Source organism: Etheostoma spectabile, chromosome 2, assembly GCF_008692095.1.
Source record: "Etheostoma spectabile isolate EspeVRDwgs_2016 chromosome 2, UIUC_Espe_1.0, whole genome shotgun sequence".
NCBI classification, from domain to species: Eukaryota; Metazoa; Chordata; class Actinopteri; order Perciformes; family Percidae; genus Etheostoma; species Etheostoma spectabile.
In genome coordinates this window covers 6,359,790-6,379,100 of record NC_045734.1, presented here as the reverse complement: position 1 = coordinate 6,379,100, position 19,311 = coordinate 6,359,790, and the positions used below count along the sequence as shown (strand labels likewise).

The 19,311-nt window shown below is 42.1% G+C and overlaps 1 protein-coding gene across 1 annotated transcript in view; it reads left to right on the top strand.

Annotated features, from left to right (window-relative positions):
- Positions 1-657: 657 nt before the first annotated feature.
- abcc6a (ATP-binding cassette, sub-family C (CFTR/MRP), member 6a) overlaps positions 658-19,311 on the top strand; it is a 24,739-nt gene continuing 6,085 nt past the window's right edge. The window contains exons 1-17 of the mRNA XM_032538702.1: positions 658-1,239; positions 4,070-4,246; positions 4,373-4,498; positions 9,220-9,357; positions 11,857-11,979; positions 13,095-13,156; positions 13,283-13,414; positions 14,640-14,846; positions 15,923-16,100; positions 16,286-16,447; positions 16,544-16,636; positions 17,189-17,392; positions 17,806-17,952; positions 18,088-18,175; positions 18,737-18,806; positions 18,896-19,022; positions 19,113-19,289. Coding sequence (XP_032394593.1) covers positions 1,198-1,239; positions 4,070-4,246; positions 4,373-4,498; positions 9,220-9,357; positions 11,857-11,979; positions 13,095-13,156; positions 13,283-13,414; positions 14,640-14,846; positions 15,923-16,100; positions 16,286-16,447; positions 16,544-16,636; positions 17,189-17,392; positions 17,806-17,952; positions 18,088-18,175; positions 18,737-18,806; positions 18,896-19,022; positions 19,113-19,289 — 2,253 coding nt within the window. The 5' untranslated portion in view covers positions 658-1,197. The remainder of the gene's footprint in view (positions 1,240-4,069; positions 4,247-4,372; positions 4,499-9,219; positions 9,358-11,856; positions 11,980-13,094; positions 13,157-13,282; positions 13,415-14,639; positions 14,847-15,922; positions 16,101-16,285; positions 16,448-16,543; positions 16,637-17,188; positions 17,393-17,805; positions 17,953-18,087; positions 18,176-18,736; positions 18,807-18,895; positions 19,023-19,112; positions 19,290-19,311) is intronic.

The following is a 19,311-nucleotide window of genomic DNA, read 5'->3' as shown; positions in this document are numbered from 1 at the left end:
TTACTGATTTAAGCTATTTATCCAGTTTAGCTTTAGTAAATCAGCATTCCCAAACATTTTCTGCAGGACATGCATTTTCTAGTTCAACATGACACTTTGTGACAAAGTTACATGATGATTTCACGTTTTCCGATTACGGTGCAAGTTTCAGTCTAATATGATGACCTATTAACCAAATACGTTCTCTTCTCTTCCTATATCAGCATGTAGTTTTCCAATACATGGAAGTGCATGTGATGCTTTGTGTCATGGATGTGGCTCCACATTTTCCACTGAAACTCTGGACTGAAAAACATTTTTATGACTCACACTACTGTATGTTGTAAATTAGTGCTGGTGTCCACTTGCAAAGGGGCTTCCACACATACATGCTAATGTGTTAAACTTTGCATCCTTCTGGTGATACATACAGTATGAATAGCTGTCACACAACAGTGACTAAGAGTTGCTATTATCCTGGATTTGAGTTCAGTAAGGGTTTTTAAAACCATGGCATTTGTTTAAATGTCGTGGCCCTCAGTTCAGTGTATGTGCACAAACAGACACTACAGGGTGAGAAGATGGTTTAGGATGTGGGGGAAAAGGGGAAAGAAGGAGTGAGAAAGGAGGTAAGGGGAGGAGTGTGTCTGGGTGTGGGACTGTCATCTCATAGAGGGGAGTAGCTGTGGTGTTTTGATCGAAATCCAGCAAATGTGGGAGAAGAGAGAGAGAGAGGGAGAGAGAGATATTTCCACCCACCCAACAAGGAGACACACTCATAAACAGCAGGCAGACGGAGTGAGAGCCAGAAAGACACAGGATCTTAGGACAGCAGCAGTTCAAACAGCGAGGCAGACAAAAACAGAGAGTTTCATTGAGAGAAGATGTTTTATTAAAGGGGAGGAAAAGTAACGCAGACACACACTCAAACACACATACATAGAGACACTCACACACACACACACACACGCTTTAGTTTATTAAAACATAGAGCGTGCCACCCAGACAGACAGACAGGAACCAGCTAAAGCCAAAATTTACTACCATTGGCTAGAGAGGACAAGTCTAATAAGTACACACATACTGAACTCTTTCTCCCCACGTCTCACACACTCACACAGACACTTACTGGTGCTAAGTGTGTGCTATCCAGTGTGAGGAGCAGGGCTGAAAGATCCCAACAAGTAGAGCATCAGGGAGGAAGGAGCAAGCGAGTGGATGGATGCCTTTTGCAGACTTAGCGGCCTGGACCCTCTATGGGTGAGTTTGTTATGTGTTCACTGACCTTGGACTATTTCCCGTTTGTGTGTGTGTTTCTTTGCCAAGACCAGATAATGTATCATATCTAATTCTGTTATGAGGAAAGTTTTTATTGTCACAAAATGCATGCTCTAATGATATAAGCCAACGTTAATTAGTAAATGGTCATGCAAAAGTTTGTTTTTGTCTTCCTGAGCCTGCATTATGAGCAGCCACGGTTGTTGTATGTCAATTGAAATGCATGACACATTGAGATAATTGTGATAATGTTTGCTCATTCCTGTTAACTTGTTTAATAGTCAGCATTGATTGTTTTAGGGGTTAATTCCATTAGCATTGGTCACATTAGAATGATGTTCTCGTGTCCTTGTCCATCAACTGTGCTGCTCATTAGCAGCATAGGTGGTCAGGTTAGGTTTTTAGCTGTATATTACTAACAATAGCATGAAAAATAATAAGATTGTGTGTAGAAGAGGAAGTGGGAGGAGAGTGGGTCAAGCTAAAATGTTAGCAGGCAGCACTAAACAGTACAGGAAGAAAATCACCTTAGCATACATGTGGCTGACCTTCTCAGTTTTCAGCCTGTACGCATGCGAGTGCATTAGAAATTTAATCTAAAGCAAGTCTGAATGGGAGATTTTACCTTTGATGCATGTCAGAGTTGCGTTTACCGTCACTCTGCTCTGTGATTCAGCTCAATGAGATGCTGAGAGGTGGAGATGCGTCACACTAAGTGAGCTGTTGTTGTTGGAAAGGCTTTTTAGTCTTGTATATGAGCAAACCTCCACATGCTAAATCCCGGCTCAAAGGATGGCCTGCTAGAATGCCAAAATGAAAAAAATGCACTCGCTCTCAACTTGCCACTTTCTTTCTCAGTATTTGCTCTTGCAAAAGCTCAGAACAATGGCTATCAAACTTTGTTGAGAGAAAGTAAAAGTAAAGTCAGTGTTATCTTGTGCAGGTCTCTTTTCCTCAAAGGTTCAGAAGTGCAGATGTGATGTTCTTAGCCATTCATCACAAAAAGGATGTTTTACCAGCTGGCTTCAAAGTGCTTTCAGTTATTCACTGTAGTAATCAAACTTTCACATACTTTTGGAAAAGCATCATTCGCACAGCCCTAGGATAGAGAAGTTGATTTATATGGCTTTAATACTGAACTGAACTTGCAGCTCAGCAGTAGAGGTTTGATTGAAAGGGGCCAAGTTAGGAGCTAGCAGTGTACTTTTCTCTTAAATCAAGCCATCCTGTAATTTGAAAAAACAAACAAAAAGCAGATCAAAGTCAAGGGGAAACTGCCAGGAAAGTGATCTATGCCTTCTGAAGTTACAGTGTCATACACATCATATAATCACATTAGCATACCGCTGTTGTGCTCACAAACCAGTTTAAGGATGTAATGTTAAAAGAATCTACTCACAACCATAAAACGGCCTTAAGATTTCATTAACTCGTTATGAGCCACTGCATTGCTCTGGATCTCTAGCAGATTTGCAACACAGCAAAAAGTCTCTCCCACTTTTCACATCGCTGTGTTTTTCAGGTAAAAATAAACCACCTTGCAGTACCACAGCATTTGGTATCTACTAGTTCACTGCAACCACCTCAGCCAAGGGTGAGAAACAGCATAAGTACCGAGAAAAATGCACAAGAAAGTGCTTGGAGGCGGTTTGACAAATTGGATTTCTTACATAAAAGTGTTCTGTTCATCCGCCTGCCACTGACCGCAGGAGTCAGAAGGGTCTGCGAAAGTAGCCTCCCACTCACTGCCTCTCAAGAGATTCATCACTTTAATGGATTTTGGTACATCAGTGCTCACAGAGACCACTAGTATAACGAATGTGCAAAATGGCGTGTTCATTATATAACCTAAACCACCTGTATTATAAAGAGTTAAGTTGGATTTTTTGTGACCCTGTGTGATTCAAAAAGGTATCAGTACAGTCAGACCATGAATCAGACCCTTGTGGCTCCAGACATTGGGAACAGTAGTGTTTGGGAAACGTGAATTAATCACCACTCATGCTGAGACATGCTGCCCACAAGAGTCTCACCTGATGTGGTTCACCGGCAGAGCTGCGATCCATAATGATCCTGCAGCTGCAATTGTGGCTTCTGTCCCTTATCCCAGTTGGGACTCTACCAGGAGGGCCAGACTACTTCGCCATGCTAGAAGCTTTAAACCACTTCCTGTGGTGACTCCGCAGGGCAGCCTTGTTAGCACAGCCAGACACCCTGCCCCTCATTAGGCCACTGAGGTGATAAACAAGGGAAGCAAGACAACAACAAGCCACTTAGCCCCTGTGTGTGTGTGTGTGTGTGTGTGTGTGTGTGTGTGTGTGTGTGTGTGTGTGTGTGTGTGTGTGTGTGTGTGTCTTTTAAAAGACAAATGCCTCTGCTGCTGTTACATAACGTTTGGCAGCATTTGCCCAACACACCTCGTCTGCAGGGACTTATATTGTTTATAGGCTTCATTATTAGTATAATCCTTGACCTCACATTTAAATGTGGTGACAGTTTACACTGTCCTACTCAAATTAGTAAAACAAACCAGAGATGTGGTCAAAAAAACAAAAAAAACAACAACCCAAAACTGACTCAGCTTTTTTGCAAAAGGAGGCCTCTTCCAACTCACACTCTGTTGGGATTGGGCACAGACACATTTTCTGTTGACTTGATGTGGTTTTCACTCTCCGCTGCTTTAATGGATGAAACGCAGGACCTGCACCAAGTCTGAATTCTCTGGACCTGGCTCTCCTATGCTCTGTCTGTCAGATGATGGATGTCAGGTATCTTCTCTTGATCTAAACTTCTGACTTTATTTTTGTTGTAGGACTGGAACCGTACGTGGTACACAGCCAACCCGGACCTGACCCAGTGTTTCCAGAACACAGTACTGGTGTGGGTCCCCTGTATCTATCTGTGGTTGCTGGCCCCTTTCTACGTCCTTCACCTCTACTGCCATGACTGCGGACGCATTCGAATCTCCTGCCTCTGCACTGCCAAGATGGTGAGACTTGACAAAGACTTTGGCCACTCTCCGGTTTATTGTAAAAACAATAAAAAGAAATACATTGGCACATGTGACAGCAAAGTTTCTCAATTCAGTCTTCCATTGCTCTCCTGTCCTGCTCAGGTGTTGGGTTTCCTGCTGGCCTCCTTTGGCTTTGTGGAGTTCTTCTACATCCTGCTGGAGAGGAGCCAGGAGATTCAGCAGCATATGGTCTTCCTACTCAGCCCCATCATACGCAGCATGACTGTGGTAAATACTGTGACTCCTTTCCGATTTTGATCTTCTTACTCATATCTGTCATTTCAATTTCATGATTTTTTTGAGCTATAAAAGCTTCCAACACTTCACACTTCTTGTGTGACATCTGCATTAGTGCGTCAAGGGTGGATGAGTAGCATCCGGCAAAGTGATGAATCTAAAGATCAAGGTCCATCTTCAACATGGATATTGTCTTAAGTCAGTTTGTAAACTCATCCACCTGAAACACTAGTCCATGTACTGTGTGTGTGTAGCTCATTACTTTAAAGCAATTTCACAAGTTTCTAGAGATAAGCACACAGAATGTGCCCTGTCATTTGTCCCTGAACAAGTTTTAAGAGGTGATGAAATGAGAAGGCGGAAGGACAACACAGTGAATTCCAATGACCCATGCAATTGTTTTTTTGTGAGTATGGTTAGTAAGTTTTTCAGAGTCTCAGTGCATCCATGGTGTGAGTATGGAAAAAGCTTTAACTATTGAGCCGTGCAGCTGATTTGAAGCTCAAATCGCACATCTGACATCGCTCCCGTGTTGCTCTGGGCAACAGAGAAGTTTGGGAATATTTCAGCCCGTGTCCTGCTGGCTCACATGTCAATGTGCAGAAAAATGAAAGAATATATAGTCTATGTGTACCGTATGTTGGCCGGACACTGAGGTGCAAAGATGCATATCCAGGGATAGATTTATAGTGCTGCAGGCAATGCAAATATTACACCAGCCTGTAAATGCCGCCAGTATTTAACCACCACTCATCAGGCAGCAGAGTACATGTGTAGTGACATCAGCTACTGTTTGATGTGGAATCGGTGTACGTACATACGTGCAAAGTTTAAATACACTGAAAAATGTTATGGGTAGGTGCTGTGCAAGTGGGAGACCATATATAATAGGGAAAAGACAGTATGTAAACCACAAATATGTCAGATTTTTTGGTTTATATACTGTCTTTTTGATCTTTTCCAAAGTATATTATGTTTTTTTCCCCACATCATTGCCACTGCAGGCCAATTAAACTGTGAGCATGACTCACTCATAAACTATATGTGCACGGACAGTGCTTGGCCAGTGATGTTTTTCATTGATGCTTATCCAATCATGCAGTTGCATGATGAGTTGTTCAGTAGTGGCAGTGCCTTGACTAATCATGTGCTTTAAATCAAGCTCATTTGAATCGCTTGCAACCTTTTCGTTCATTTAAAAAAAAACAACACACAAAACCACCAAAGGTGACAAACACAATTGTAGCCTCTGTTAAAACTAATTACATAGAAAGGTTTGGTCTTTATATAGGCTACAGGTGTGCTGTTGGACTGGAAGTTTTGAAGCCAGTTTCTTCTTTGAGCGCCATTGTTCTGACCAAAACTGTACTTAAGGTGCAACGTGTTTAATTGCAATGCAGAAAGGAAGAAGAGATAAAGGACAAAGCATTCATCAAATTCACCTTGGAATAAGAACCTTGTGTTTTTTATAAACAAAACCATATCCAAAATCCATAGGGTGCACATTGATTTGCTCAAATCTGAGGAAAAAATGACTCACAAAACTCAAATGTTTAGATCCAAATCAGACCTTTATGCAGTTTAGATCTTTAATCTTTACAAATGTTGTTTGTCTCTTCTCCCTCCAAACATCTTGTGTCTAGAGTGGCATGTACAGTGGGCTACATAACATTATTTATAGAAGATAAGGGCTAGTGTGCAATCAGAGAAATGATTTCAGTGGCTTGTGTTGATGGAAACAACCCTGAATGTTTCTCAGAACATTGATCCCACTCATTTTCTGCAGATTTTAAATGATGTTTAACTGATGAGTAGGAGCAAAGAGAAAACGGGGTGCAGCTGACAACATGGGTGGCATGGCAAGTTTAAAATGCTGTTTATCCTGAGCAGGAGTGATGTAAGAATTACAATGACTGCAGTACCAGGGCGCTGAGTCTGGATACGAAGGGCTGCTGTAGCTGTATAGCTATACCCACAGAGCTTCCTCTCTCTGCAGCCTTATACAGGTGCTGCACAGTCTCAAGTCAGACAGCCTTGCCCAACTGTGGTCTTCTCAGACTCTTGAATAAATAGCAGCATGTTTAAGTACCAAATTCACTAAGACGTCCCTATATAAAGGGAAATATTTCCAAAAATAGGTCATTTATTTTGAGGATATACTTTATCAGACCAAGCGGACAGACAACAAACTACTTACCCGATTAAGATCGTGTCACCGATCTTTAAAATTACTTGCCAAGTCTATATTTATTAGGATATAAGGATATAATTTTCTTGATGCTGATTGTAGCCACCCACCACCACCACCATCACCACCACCCGTTCCTTGGGTGCAGGCCTGGAACACTGTGCTCTTGTTGCTCTGACTAACTTGTTTTGTTGCAATTCAACTCAAGTTAATGTATGGGAACAGTTTTCAGCCCACGAACGAATCATGGTCACTATTGATGAAAAGTACTCTCATGACACTGACTATAATCAGCAATACCATGACGTAAATGTCCTATTCCTTCCCCAGCACTGCACACTTCCCATGTAATTATAAGGTAGGGGTTTGATTCAAGGCTCAGTGATAGACTTAGTTCCACCCACTGACTTCTACAAATATGGGCTGATGGTTTTCAGCAATATGGGAAGTCAGAGCGGAAGGCTAGGAATAGGAGGGTCCTTTCCCTCAGATGCTGACCCAGGGTCAGCTTTACGAACCCCTCACTTATGTTAAGGCTTGGTAGGGGCGGATGCAGCCTCAACCTCATTATCAGTTCCGGACATAAAGTACCAGCAGTTGAGTACATTAAGTTCTTACCATGGGCTTGGTGCTGCTGATTCCCATAGAAGAATTGAGTTGATCAAAACTAGGATATAAAATCAACGTGCAGTATTGAAACCTTTTTTAACTTTTAAAAACAGTGCTTTTTGGCGATAATCAAGTGTTGTTGATTGATTAAAATACTACTTAAAACTGCAAGTTATCTATATTTTTAAATCAACAATGGATCACATGACTAATGTAAAATACATTGCTCATGGTGATGAAAACACAGAGAATTATCACTGTCTGCAGCTGATGTCTGTAGTTCCCATCAGGAACAGGATTTTCTTTTTTTAAAGCATCTTTCTTTTCTGTTTCTTACTTTTTAGTCGAGCATTTAGCCATGTATTTCCTTCAGGAGTTTGTAGAGACCAAATTGAAGCTAAAAGAAGAGTGAATATTTGAACACATCTGGGTGGACAAGGGCATGACTCAAAAAGAATGCTTGTATTGCTTTAAATCGGCTTGATGTGTAAAAAAGCGACTGTTTGCCTTCATATTTGCAATATAACCTATGAGGTGACAGTAATTCCTTATTTACAGCTTGTTGCGTTCCCGCCAAGTGGCCAAAATCAATGAATGGGTTAAAAACTAGACATGTAAAATAGTGTAAGTAAAAAGCAACTCAGTAACTAGTACGTAGTAAGTAGTACTTGTAATTAGGACTTCAACACCTCTAAAGCACGTCAAATTCTTGAACGTTCACAAGCTTTGAGTTGCCATGGTGTCCCTGTGTTCGCATCCCCTCTAGGTGTGCTTTTGGCTCCAACATCCAGTCAGGTGGACCGGAGACTCTAAATTCCCCATAGGTATGATTGTTAGTGCCTTTCTGTCTGTGTTCATCCTTCAATAGACTGGAAAATATCAAGTGTGTCAGAAAAATAAATGAACAAAAGAAGAAATGATCAGTGTGTCACCACAGCAAGTAAGCGTGAACCCCGTATGTTGTTTATACGGTCCACATAAACATGTTCATCCACTTGGCCACCACACAGAAATCTGTACACATCTCCCCCCATAAAATGTATGAGGGTGTTTATGTGAAAAACTTACATAATAACCCGCTATGGCTTATAACAGGACAGTACTGTGGCTCATCCCAAAGTAACCACTGTGGTACTCCATGAAACCTAAACCTGCTTTCTCCCCACTTGGTGATGAGCTGGCATGACAAAGTGACGTCTCACTTGGCCAACCACTCAGAGAAGGACCAATTATATCGTGGTTCAACGGCAGATGCATGACTCCTCTGAGTAGGCCAACAGACAGCCACGTTCAAACACTGAATCAGGCCTATGTCTTTTACAGAAAGCATGTAATAAATAAGTTTAGGCAATATGTACAGGGCATCCAGCATACCATACATGTGTAGTTTCCTTATTGGCGGAAGTCAGCCAAATCACATCTGTGCCTGCGGCCAGGAAAATCCCAGAAACCCAAGTTCTTTCACTAAACCACCATTGGCTGCATTAGATCTGGATAAATAGGATTATACCCTCTTTGCTCTGTTAAGAAACATTGGCACCTAATGCAGGAGAAATGGTGCTTCATTTTTCTTTGACTGAATGGCATTTTGGAATAAAGTCTTTCCCAGAGCAACAGAGCAGCTCCATCTTTACTAAAAAAATCACCAGGAAAAGAAAAATAGCTTGGTTCGAAGTTTGGAACTGATGGTAATCATAAAACGCTCATTGGTATGTCAACAAGATTTCATTTAGTTCCAAAAAAGCAATTCATACATGGTTTCCTGTCCTTGTTGAGTCGCTCCAAGTTGTTTTAAAACGTGGCATCACAGATTTGAGTGCTTTCTGGCTCAGGGATAGTCATTTCCTCTCCTATGCTGCAAGAAGCCTGCCTGTGAACTCTTAAATTAAGTATTTCTGTCTCTCTCAATCTCCAGATCTTGGCCTTATGCATCATCCAGTTGGAAAGAATAAGAGGCTGTCGTTCCTCTGTATTCCTCTTCCTGTTCTGGGTCTTGGCTGTTGTCTGTTCCCTGGTGCCTCTCAGAGCGAAGATCCAGCTGGCCATGGACGAGGTATGTCTTTAGCTGATTACTGAATATGGAGTTTGAACACTATATCATGCCATTTATTAGAAATATGATCACGGTGTCCTGCTGTATACATGATGCTATATATTCCAAGCATCCAAAAACTCTCTATTGAAAAAAAAGTAATAACCTGAAGCCAAAGTGAATGTGTTTGTCAGAGTTGAACTCAGTGAACTTGCAGTGTAAAAACAAGATGCAGGGATATCTAATCAGGTCCACTCCTACCCATAGTCTAGACGCAAGACTCCAGCAGCACAGCTTGAGATATACCCTGTGTCAACAAGAGTTTCTGTTTCATCCCCCAATTTCAACCAAGGTAACCGAAGGTTAACCAAGTGTTGGAGGATGACACTGCCAATTCTGGTCAATCCTGTGTGTGTTTAAGTTTTTCTTTTCTTTCTGCGTGTCGTGTCAGACACTGCAATCATTGTTGTATGGGGTAAGTTTCTATTTAAGCGCACACAGCCGTGGGGCAGTCGCATTTGCATTTCTAAAAAAAACACACAAACACACACATCCATATTTCTGTTTTATCGTCCTCAGTGTGACATTCCCACACTGCTTGGGGGAGAGTAATGATGGCCCTGGGATAAATGCTGGTGAGACATGGCAGCCCAGGGTCAGACCAGAGGAACGTCAGCGCTGTGTTTATGGGCCTACAGTGCTGTAAACACAGCCAGATGGAAATCTATGCATCCGCACATAACGCAAGGCCATTTACAATTTAGACACAGATGTTTTCATTTCATTCAACCACACGCGTGCACATAGGATAGGTGACCACACATATATTTCATATCGTATACTCTTATGAGAGCAACACAGAAGCTATGGTAGAAAACTTAAGAACTATCCAAGAAATGTTTAATGAGTGGATGCTACAGACCACTCAAACCACTAAAAAAATTTTTCCTGATGGGCAAGGGACATGGGACCTCTCCTGCAGGCATACATCATAAGCATGCATTGTGTCTTTACTCCCACTGCCAGAGAAGGGAGACAAAAGTTTTGCACTCCAGCTTTAACTTAGCATGAAGACGGAGAAACGGCTAGCCTGGCTCTGTCCAAAGGTAACAAAATCTGCCTACCATCGCCACCACAAGTCACCAATTAACCATAAAAACGTGTACAAAAAGAGAGTAAAATCAAAACTTTGTGGTTTTAAGCTTCACTTGTTTTTGTGCAAATTGAACAAACAAGATATTATGTGTTCATTAGTGAGTTTTTGAGGTGAAGTAGGAGAGGTTTTATTTCTCTGACCTTTGGACAGAGCCAGGCTAGCTTTATTCCCCCGTTTCCACTGAGTTAAATGGCTGCTAGCTCCAGCATTATATTCAACAGGTGTTTTTGCATATGTGTTAGGGGTACAGTAGGTCATGTAGAATGTTTTAGTATTCATGCTGATACCCGTACTATTGGAAGACATTTAAAAAAAAAAAAGTTATTCTAGTTCAATAACACAAGAGCAAAAGTGTTACAGCACAGCTCCTGTACTGACACGTTTTGTAAACATTTATAAAGAAAGTGTCTAATTCATGTTGCAGCATTGCGAGTTGACTGAGTTCATGTTTGAGGACCATTGGCCATTCATAGTCGCTTGACCTAAATTTTTCTCACCCACTCTCTGACCATGACCCTGTTTTTTCACAGTGTGGCCGGATCCATTTGACCCCTACATATCTCCTTTCTGGGCACAGCATAACATATTCAGAGAAAGTGGTTACTGTTTACTATGGCTCTGATTTTCGTGCAAACCCATTCTGCTGCACAACAGCCTGGCTGTGGCAGTGGCCCTGACCCAGTGGTCAAACAATGCCTCTGCCAAACCCCAATTTCTGTACGTCAAGAATGACAAGCAAGTCCTACATTTCTCAAAAGTCTCTAAGTAGTTAATATCGCAGCTGCACGCTTGATTGAATGTGAGGGTGCTGGTTTGTAAAACCACAATCTCCCTATTTACAGATACAGGCTCTTAGCGTGACTGAGAGGCAGATTTAACTGTGGTTTAATTTATATAAAGAACGCCATTAAAGACTTTGGGGTTTTCACTGATTTAGTTTTAAGGTCCAAAATAATCTTTATTGTGTTTGTGATCTTGATGTATAAACCATATCCTCTCCTATACATTGTGTAAGCATGGGAAAAGCCATGTAATTAATTTTCAAGTTGTTGTGAAAGTGCACACAAAGCCACAGTGAAGTAAAATGACGCTGTATGCCACAGGAGGTTGTGTGATTTGTTAAGTAATGTTGAAAGTGATGAAACAACCAAAACACATTGAATTGTCTTGATTTAAGAACACTGTTATTTTTCTGTGGCATGTGCACGGCCACAAAGGCAATTTATTGTGTCCCTAGCTCAAAATTAGAGTCTAACTTATGAAACTTGTCTGGAATAGCTCAAAACAAAAAGGATCATTTGCTAAAGACTGGTATTTTTCAGTCCTATGGCATCCTCCTTAATCTGTGCTTTCTTATTCCACAGGGCATTGCCTCGGACATTGTACGATACCTCGCCTTCTTCTCCTACTTCACAATCCAACTGGCCCAGCTCTTCCTGTGCTGTTTTGCTGACCAGCCTCCAGAGGGAAAACCCGTCTTGGAAAAGGTAGGCAGGGGAGAATGTATCCAACTTCCGTCAAAAACAACCCGATCCAACACCCAGGGACAAAAAAGCCGAGCTGAGCAACTATCTTGCGGTTTTCAACTTTTGTTGTCAAGACATTTTTCCCTTTTGGAGGAAATGATGTGATTCACCTCCGTCCCTCCTTCCACTCTCACTTCACTGTTTGGCTTCCTATGAGGGGGGTGTGAATGTGTGAATGTGTGTGTGTCGTTCTCCTGCATACCAGGCCAGCTCACTCACTTCAGCGTTGGACAACACCACGACCGCTGCTGCTGAGTCCGTGACCACACAACAGCACATCCGTTACTTAATACAGATCTCACTATCTCATCAAACATTAGCCTGACGACAATTTCTCAAGCTTGAAATAGAGAGTTGATTCAGGACAGCTGACAGGTGAATGAAAATTAGCTTCTAATCAATCAAACAGACGTGTGACGTCTCATATTTCCCCGGTGATAAACAATCAAAATAGCTGGAAAAGTCCCTAAGAACTTCTTGGCCGGTGGTGGGGAGGCTGAGGGTGCAGAAGCCGCAGTCTGGCGTGGCGGACACACCCATTGGTCGTTCCTTGGTGTGTCCTCCTCGTCTTCCTCCACCTCCTCCTCCTCTCCGCCCCAAGCTCTGGTTAGAGTTACTCACAAGAGGAGAGGAAGTGAGGGGACGAAGAGCGAGAGCGCTGGTAATGAACAGAGCAAACACTCTGGTGAGGGGGTGGCAGGGTGGAGAGATGCCATAAGGAATGCGTGAGAGAACAAACTTTCTGTGTGTCTGCATGTGTTTGGGTCTATGCACTTGTTGGACAATTTGTGATGACACATTTCCCCTCTGTCTGCGCTAGACCTCAAAACGTCATCTTCCCCATGCGCTAACACGTAACTCTATTTATCGTGTCGTGTGGGAGTTCATGGCCTCTGCTCCCCACAGCAGACCACCTGACTGTGCACACATCAGCATCATTAAACACACTCCTCACAAGTGCCCCATTCAACCATCACCCAACGGCCTCTGTGAAACTGTTTATGTCCCGAAGGCCTTAAAGTGGTGAGAGATTTACCGCGTAAACAACACTAAGTCTGGTCTTTAATCTGTTGCAGAATCCATGTCCCGTAAAAGATGCCTCTTTTCTGTCAAAGATTCTCTTCTGGTGGTTCACTGGGTAAGATTGGTCTTTAAAAACCTCTCATTTTTTGCCTTTCGGCTGACTCACTACAGCAACAGTTTGTACTTGTTTACAATAATATGTGTTTTGTTGACGATTATATGTATGAATCATCCTCCTCAGGCTTGTTGTGAAAGGATATCGCACTCCGCTGGTAGCAGAGGATCTGTGGACCCTGAGGGAGGAAGACACGTCGCACAAGATCATCTCTGAGCTGGAAGAGGACTGGACAGATGAATGTGCCAAACTTCAAAAGTGAGAACACTAGTTGATGGATGTCTGTTTGACAATTTGGTGTTTTACTTTCATAAGGTTTGGAGACTAACAAAAGAATAAATTAAAGTCTAAATTTAAGAGATTAAACAAGACTATGGATCTACAACATTGAAACTGCTCTGTGTGGCTGTACTCAGGTTCAGCTGTGCTTTGAGCTGAAATGCTAACATGCTCACAGTGACAATGCTAACATGCTTAGTTTAGCTTATTGCATGCTGACATTTCCTAATTAGCACAAAACACAAAGTGGGAATATTCATATTTTTGCAGGTCTTTGGTCATAAACTTGAGTTCCAAAAAACACTACATATCTCATAATACAACCAATAGCATTATGTTAGTTTTGACCCTCTCTGCCTAATACATTCGTCAATCAAACTCCATCAAACTCCTTGAACGCAGTTTTAGTCTGCAATAATCCTGAGGACATCATAACCCTAAAGACATCATCAGGGTTACAAGACTTGAAAGCTCCATCTTAACCCACAGAAGACATTATATGGAATACTACATATTTTTTTCAATAATATGTAGTACTAATTCGATTTTTAGCATGCAATCTGCCCTTTAATGAGCCCCGTGATTGGCTGCTTAATCCTCTAAATTTATTTGCAAATAGTTGTAGCATGAAGAAACGTGCAGCAGAAGACAAATATTCACAAAGAAAAGACGTGCACAATGCACACATTATCTTTCATGTTTTCTCTGGCTTATATAGCTATTTTGACATAGGCCTGTAATCCACAATTTAGTGTCTGGCTATTGTCAAAGATTAACAGCCAAAGAATAAACTCCATTTTATTACAATGTGGTCAATCGTCAGCATGGTGCTGGCTGAATTAATCACCCGAGCAGAGCATCACTTAGCCATGATTGCGGCAAATTGACATCTGGGACTGGGCTAAGAATAGGTCCAAAGAGGTCCCTTGAGGACATACAGTACCATAATGTCAAGACAAGAGCCCTGTGTCAAAGCTTGTTAACATGACCCAGCTCTTTGAAGATCCCTCGTTGACTCCAATAAATATGTCATTTTTTTACTGTTGGTGAATTCTTGAGTACACCAGTGATGGTGTGAATAGCAACAGAGGTCGTTTTTCTGGTCTGTTTTACATTAACGACTTGGAAAGCGCCAGCATCATGTTGGAGCATCTCTGACACAGATGTGTAGTCTGTAACTGCGTGCGTTCTCTATCTCTGGCAGACAGGAGAAGGACTTAGCGTCGGGTGTGGCGCTGGGGAGCAGACTACCAGACCAGGCTCAGCTCCTCAGGAAGCTTCACAAGGAGCAGAGCTCTGGCTTCTTCCTACTGAGGGCGCTGGCACGCAAGTTTGGTCCATACTTCCTGACCGGTACCCTATGTATCATATTCCACGATGCCTTCATGTTCGCCATCCCCCAGGTGCTTAGGTAAGACTTACAGGAAGAGTACAACAACACCTAAATCTGCTTGACTTGATAAAAAAAACAGAAGTTCTCAATAAAACTGCTTATAAGAAGGTTGCTATTGCATATAACTTTGTCCTTATATTTGGAAAGAAATTTTCTCAAATATGACTTTTTCATTTCTCCGCGTCCCACAGACCAAATGGCATTGCATGTACTGTATTAAAGGAAAGCTGCAGCCAATATTTCCAAACCACAGCTCAGAATTAAATTACCTGGATGGACTGCAGTCCATGGGTTTTATTGCGGTTTTGGGTGGTAAACTATCCAAATTAATTCAGAGATTTAACTGAAATAACTTCTATTTTCCTGCTATAATTGAAATAAACATGTCTTTGGCAGATTGTTGGAACATACATAGATATATTATGTAACTGTGTAAACAACTCTTTGTTTATCACCTCAGATATCACCTTCATTGTCCTATTTTCAATAATTCTTGACTCAGATAATCAAACAACAACAGAAGCTGGCAGCAATGAAAACAGGCCATGGCCACACAATCCCACTAGCCAGACTGGAATGTTGTTGTTGCACAGCACAGAATCAGTGGAAGTGTTAATTACGGTCATGGAGCTGTGAGCAGGAAAAGTAGACCAGACCACAGGCCTCTGTGCTGCAGTAAGGCGGACAAGAGGAGAGGGAGAGGAGTCTCTATATGGCAGCAATGCTGTCGGACCACAATAAGCGAGCCGCTGGCCAAGTGTGAGAGCAGCCCGGCCACAAGCTGAGCACTGTTGTGCAACCCGAGCTACTTTGTGCGGACCAGCAAGCCAGCAGCCACAGCAGTGCTCACGGCCATTGGTTTAAGGCACACAATGGAAGTAATAAAAAAAAAAACACAGTCAAAAAATCATGTTGACATGGTGAAAACCTGTCTGTGTCTGCTTTGATTTGTTTCATTCATTACTCTCCAGGTAAAAGCATCCATAGAAATAGGGTTTTGATACAGTGTAGTCATGACTCTTACATGCAGAAGAAATTGAGGTGTGTGCAAACTACTGAACATCCTGATTAAGTATTAATCTCTTCCTCCACAGTCTTCTTTTGGATTTCATGAGAGACGAAGACGCTCCGCTGTGGAAAGGCTACTTCTACGCCACTCTAATGTTCCTGCTGTCCTGTCTCCAGTCCCTCTTCAACCATCAGTACATGTACACCTGCTTCACAGTGGGAATGAGGGTGAAGACAGCAGTCATGGGCTTGGTTTACAGGAAGGTGGGTGAATCTGTATTCATGGACATGTAGCTGCTAACCTAAACTGTGTTTCTCCTTCCAGACAGGAAAACAGTGTATGATTACCAGCTTTTACCTCAGATGAATGATCGTCTGAAATCTTTACAAGGGTGTAAATTCATACTGGAGTGCTAAAATGTCTCTGTTTTTTTCTGTCGACAATCTAGTCTTTGGTGATAAACAGTGCCTCCAGGAGGACTTGCACTGTGGGCGAGATTGTGAATCTGGTCTCGGCAGACACTCAGAAGCTCATGGACTTTGTGGTGTACTTCAACGCTGTCTGGCTGGCTCCTATTGAAATTGCTCTTTGTCTATTCTTTCTCTGGCAGGTATGTCCGAAATGTTTTCACAATGCCGCTCATTCGTGCACAACTTAATTTTAACTGAAAGGCCCTTGACACTATTTCATTCTTTGTTTTATTTAGCATCTTGGCCCATCGGCATTGGCAGGAATTGCCACTGTCATTCTCATTTTTCCACTCAACGGATTCATAGCAAAGAAAAGAAGCAAGCTACAGGTAAAAGCAGTTACAGGAATCCTTCACACTTTTGCTTCAGTAGCCCTGACACATCTGGCATGTTAGGTCAGGGATGCCACAGCTGGTTTAGATAGTGACTGAAGAGCCGTGTGGGTGTTTGGCCTGGATGGTACATTCTCTCTTGTCCTTTTGATGTCTGCCCCATATAACGTGTTTGAAAAACAATGAAAGGAAAGGGTGGGCAGTAGGAAGACATCATTTTTCATTTCTTTGGAAAAGCAACAGACGGTTCTGTAAATTTGGATGCCAATTTAATCGAACTTAGTCTTGAATGCAGCAACCGCATTCCTGGCCCTTTGTTGTTTCCTTGTCATAACAATCACTAAAATGTAACAAGCTATAAATTCTTTCTGAATTAAACAAGTTCTATGATGTTCAGGAAAACTACTACAGCTGTAATAAGAGCGGACAAACCCATGTTCACAAATGCATGTATTTGCTGTGGTCTGGTAATTGTCTTTCCACTGTGCCACAGTTTCAGCTTTGGGTAGCTTATTTTTTGATAATAAAACCTCTCTGTCTGGCCAACAGGAGATCCAAATGAAGTTCATGGACGGCCGCATCAGACTGATGAATGAGATCCTGAATGGAATAAAAATCTTGAAGTTCTATGCCTGGGAGAAAGCCTTCCTGGAGCAGGTTTTGGGCCATAGAGAAAAAGAACTCAAAGCCCTGAAGAAGTCTCAGATCCTTTATTCCATCTCCATCGCATCCTTCAACTCCTCTTCTTTCCTGGTAAGAGCTCCAAAGTGAAAGCGCTGCTAATGAAAAGGCAGCATACAGACCTCAAACTGACAGTGTTTGGTTCACTGAGCGTTGTACAAGGTCAGTCAGAATGGTAGCTTGGCAACAAACAAAACAAAACATGAAAGTATATATTTGTGATCTGTCTTTAAAGATTCATATTCAGTAGGAACAAATGGGCTTGGAGCTGAGGGCCACAGACAGGGCGGGGAAGTAAGAGTGAACTAAGAGACAGACTAAGGCATTGTTGTTGGTTTTGGTCTTTTCATGAGATATGTTACTGACAATTAGAGAAATTTATAACAACCCCAGCCTTATCCTTTAAATTGTGTCTCTAAAAATCATCCATTACACAAGTTCTTTCCTGTAAAGGTAACATTTAGGATCTTTTTTTTCCCTTCAAGATTGCCTTTGCCATGTTTGGAGTCTACGTGACACTAGATGACAGGAACGTCCTGGATGCACAGAAGGTTTTTGTCTCAATGGCGCTGATCAACATCCTGAAGACCCCACTCAGCCAGCTTCCCTTTGCTATAAGCACGACCATGCAGGTTGGTGACATTTTAATTGAATATGTGGGATTGCTCTGAGATGTTGTTTTTTTAATCTTAGGTGCCTGATGGTTTATGTTCATGTTCTCATATGATAGATATAGATCAGTTAACCAACCACTGACTCTGTTTCAGGCTATGGTTTCACTGAGACGTCTGGGAAAGTACCTGTGCTCAGAGGAACTGAAAGTGGACAATGTCTCAAAGGCTCCATTGAGTTCTGGTAGGAACCCCGCCCATATATAAATGTTAACATTAAACGAATAAAGTACTATTCTGCCCTGTTTAATTTCTACAATTTGTTCTCCATACTGCTAAAATCATAGGCTGTCATAATCAATATAAGCAGACCGCAAGATTTTGTTGTTTATACGTGTGGAGTACCACAGCCTTGTATGGATCATATGCACTGTCACTTCCTGGGTCCCTGGCTGACTGGTAGACAGGGTAATTATGGGATGTTCCCATTTAGTGGTTGAACGTAAATCAAAGCATGAATTCAGACATATGATTCATAGAGAAATAAAAAAGGAAAATAATGCAGTTCTCTGTCTGTAATCTGTCAACACTTCCTAAGACAGCTTGTGAAAAAGCAACAGCTCTGTAATTTGTGTGATTAAGCAAATTCACTTGTAATTACGCCCAGGCTGCACTCTGACGAGTAACTTCAAGGGGGAATTTTGTTTTGGAAGTCTGTTTGCGGCTCAAGTTGAAAGAACGTGTCCTGTCTTCAGTGTTTATTGCAGGTTTTGTCTATTTTAGTCAACCTTTCTTCCTTGTTTAGATGGGGAAGACGTGGTGATAGAAAATGGCACTTTCAGCTGGTCTGCAGAGGGTCCTCCATGTCTTAAAAGGTATGAGTTATAAAAAAAGAAAATAAATGAGCAATTCTACAGTTAAAACAAAGAGAAACTTACAGGACACTTTCTTTCTTTGTTGACAGGATCAGTATCCGTGTGCCACGAGGTGCTCTCGTCGCTGTGGTCGGACATGTGGGCAGTGGAAAGTCCTCTTTGTTGTCCGCCATGCTTGGTGAAACAGAGAAAAGAAGCGGCCGTGTCACTGTTAAGGTAGTGAGCTTATGTTCCACGTGCAAAGTTATATTCTTAGTTGAGGGTTTCATTTAATAAATATTGACAGTCTCTTTTCTGTCTCCACAGGGCTCTGTGGCGTATGTGCCCCAGCAGGCCTGGATACAGAATGACACAGTCCAAGACAACATCATATTTGGCCGTGAGAAACTGAAGACATGGTACCACAGGGTGCTGGAAGCCTGTGCACTGCTCCCCGACCTGGACATCCTACCTGCTGGAGATGCTACAGAAATTGGAGAGAAGGTATGGAAATGGGGAAATGGAA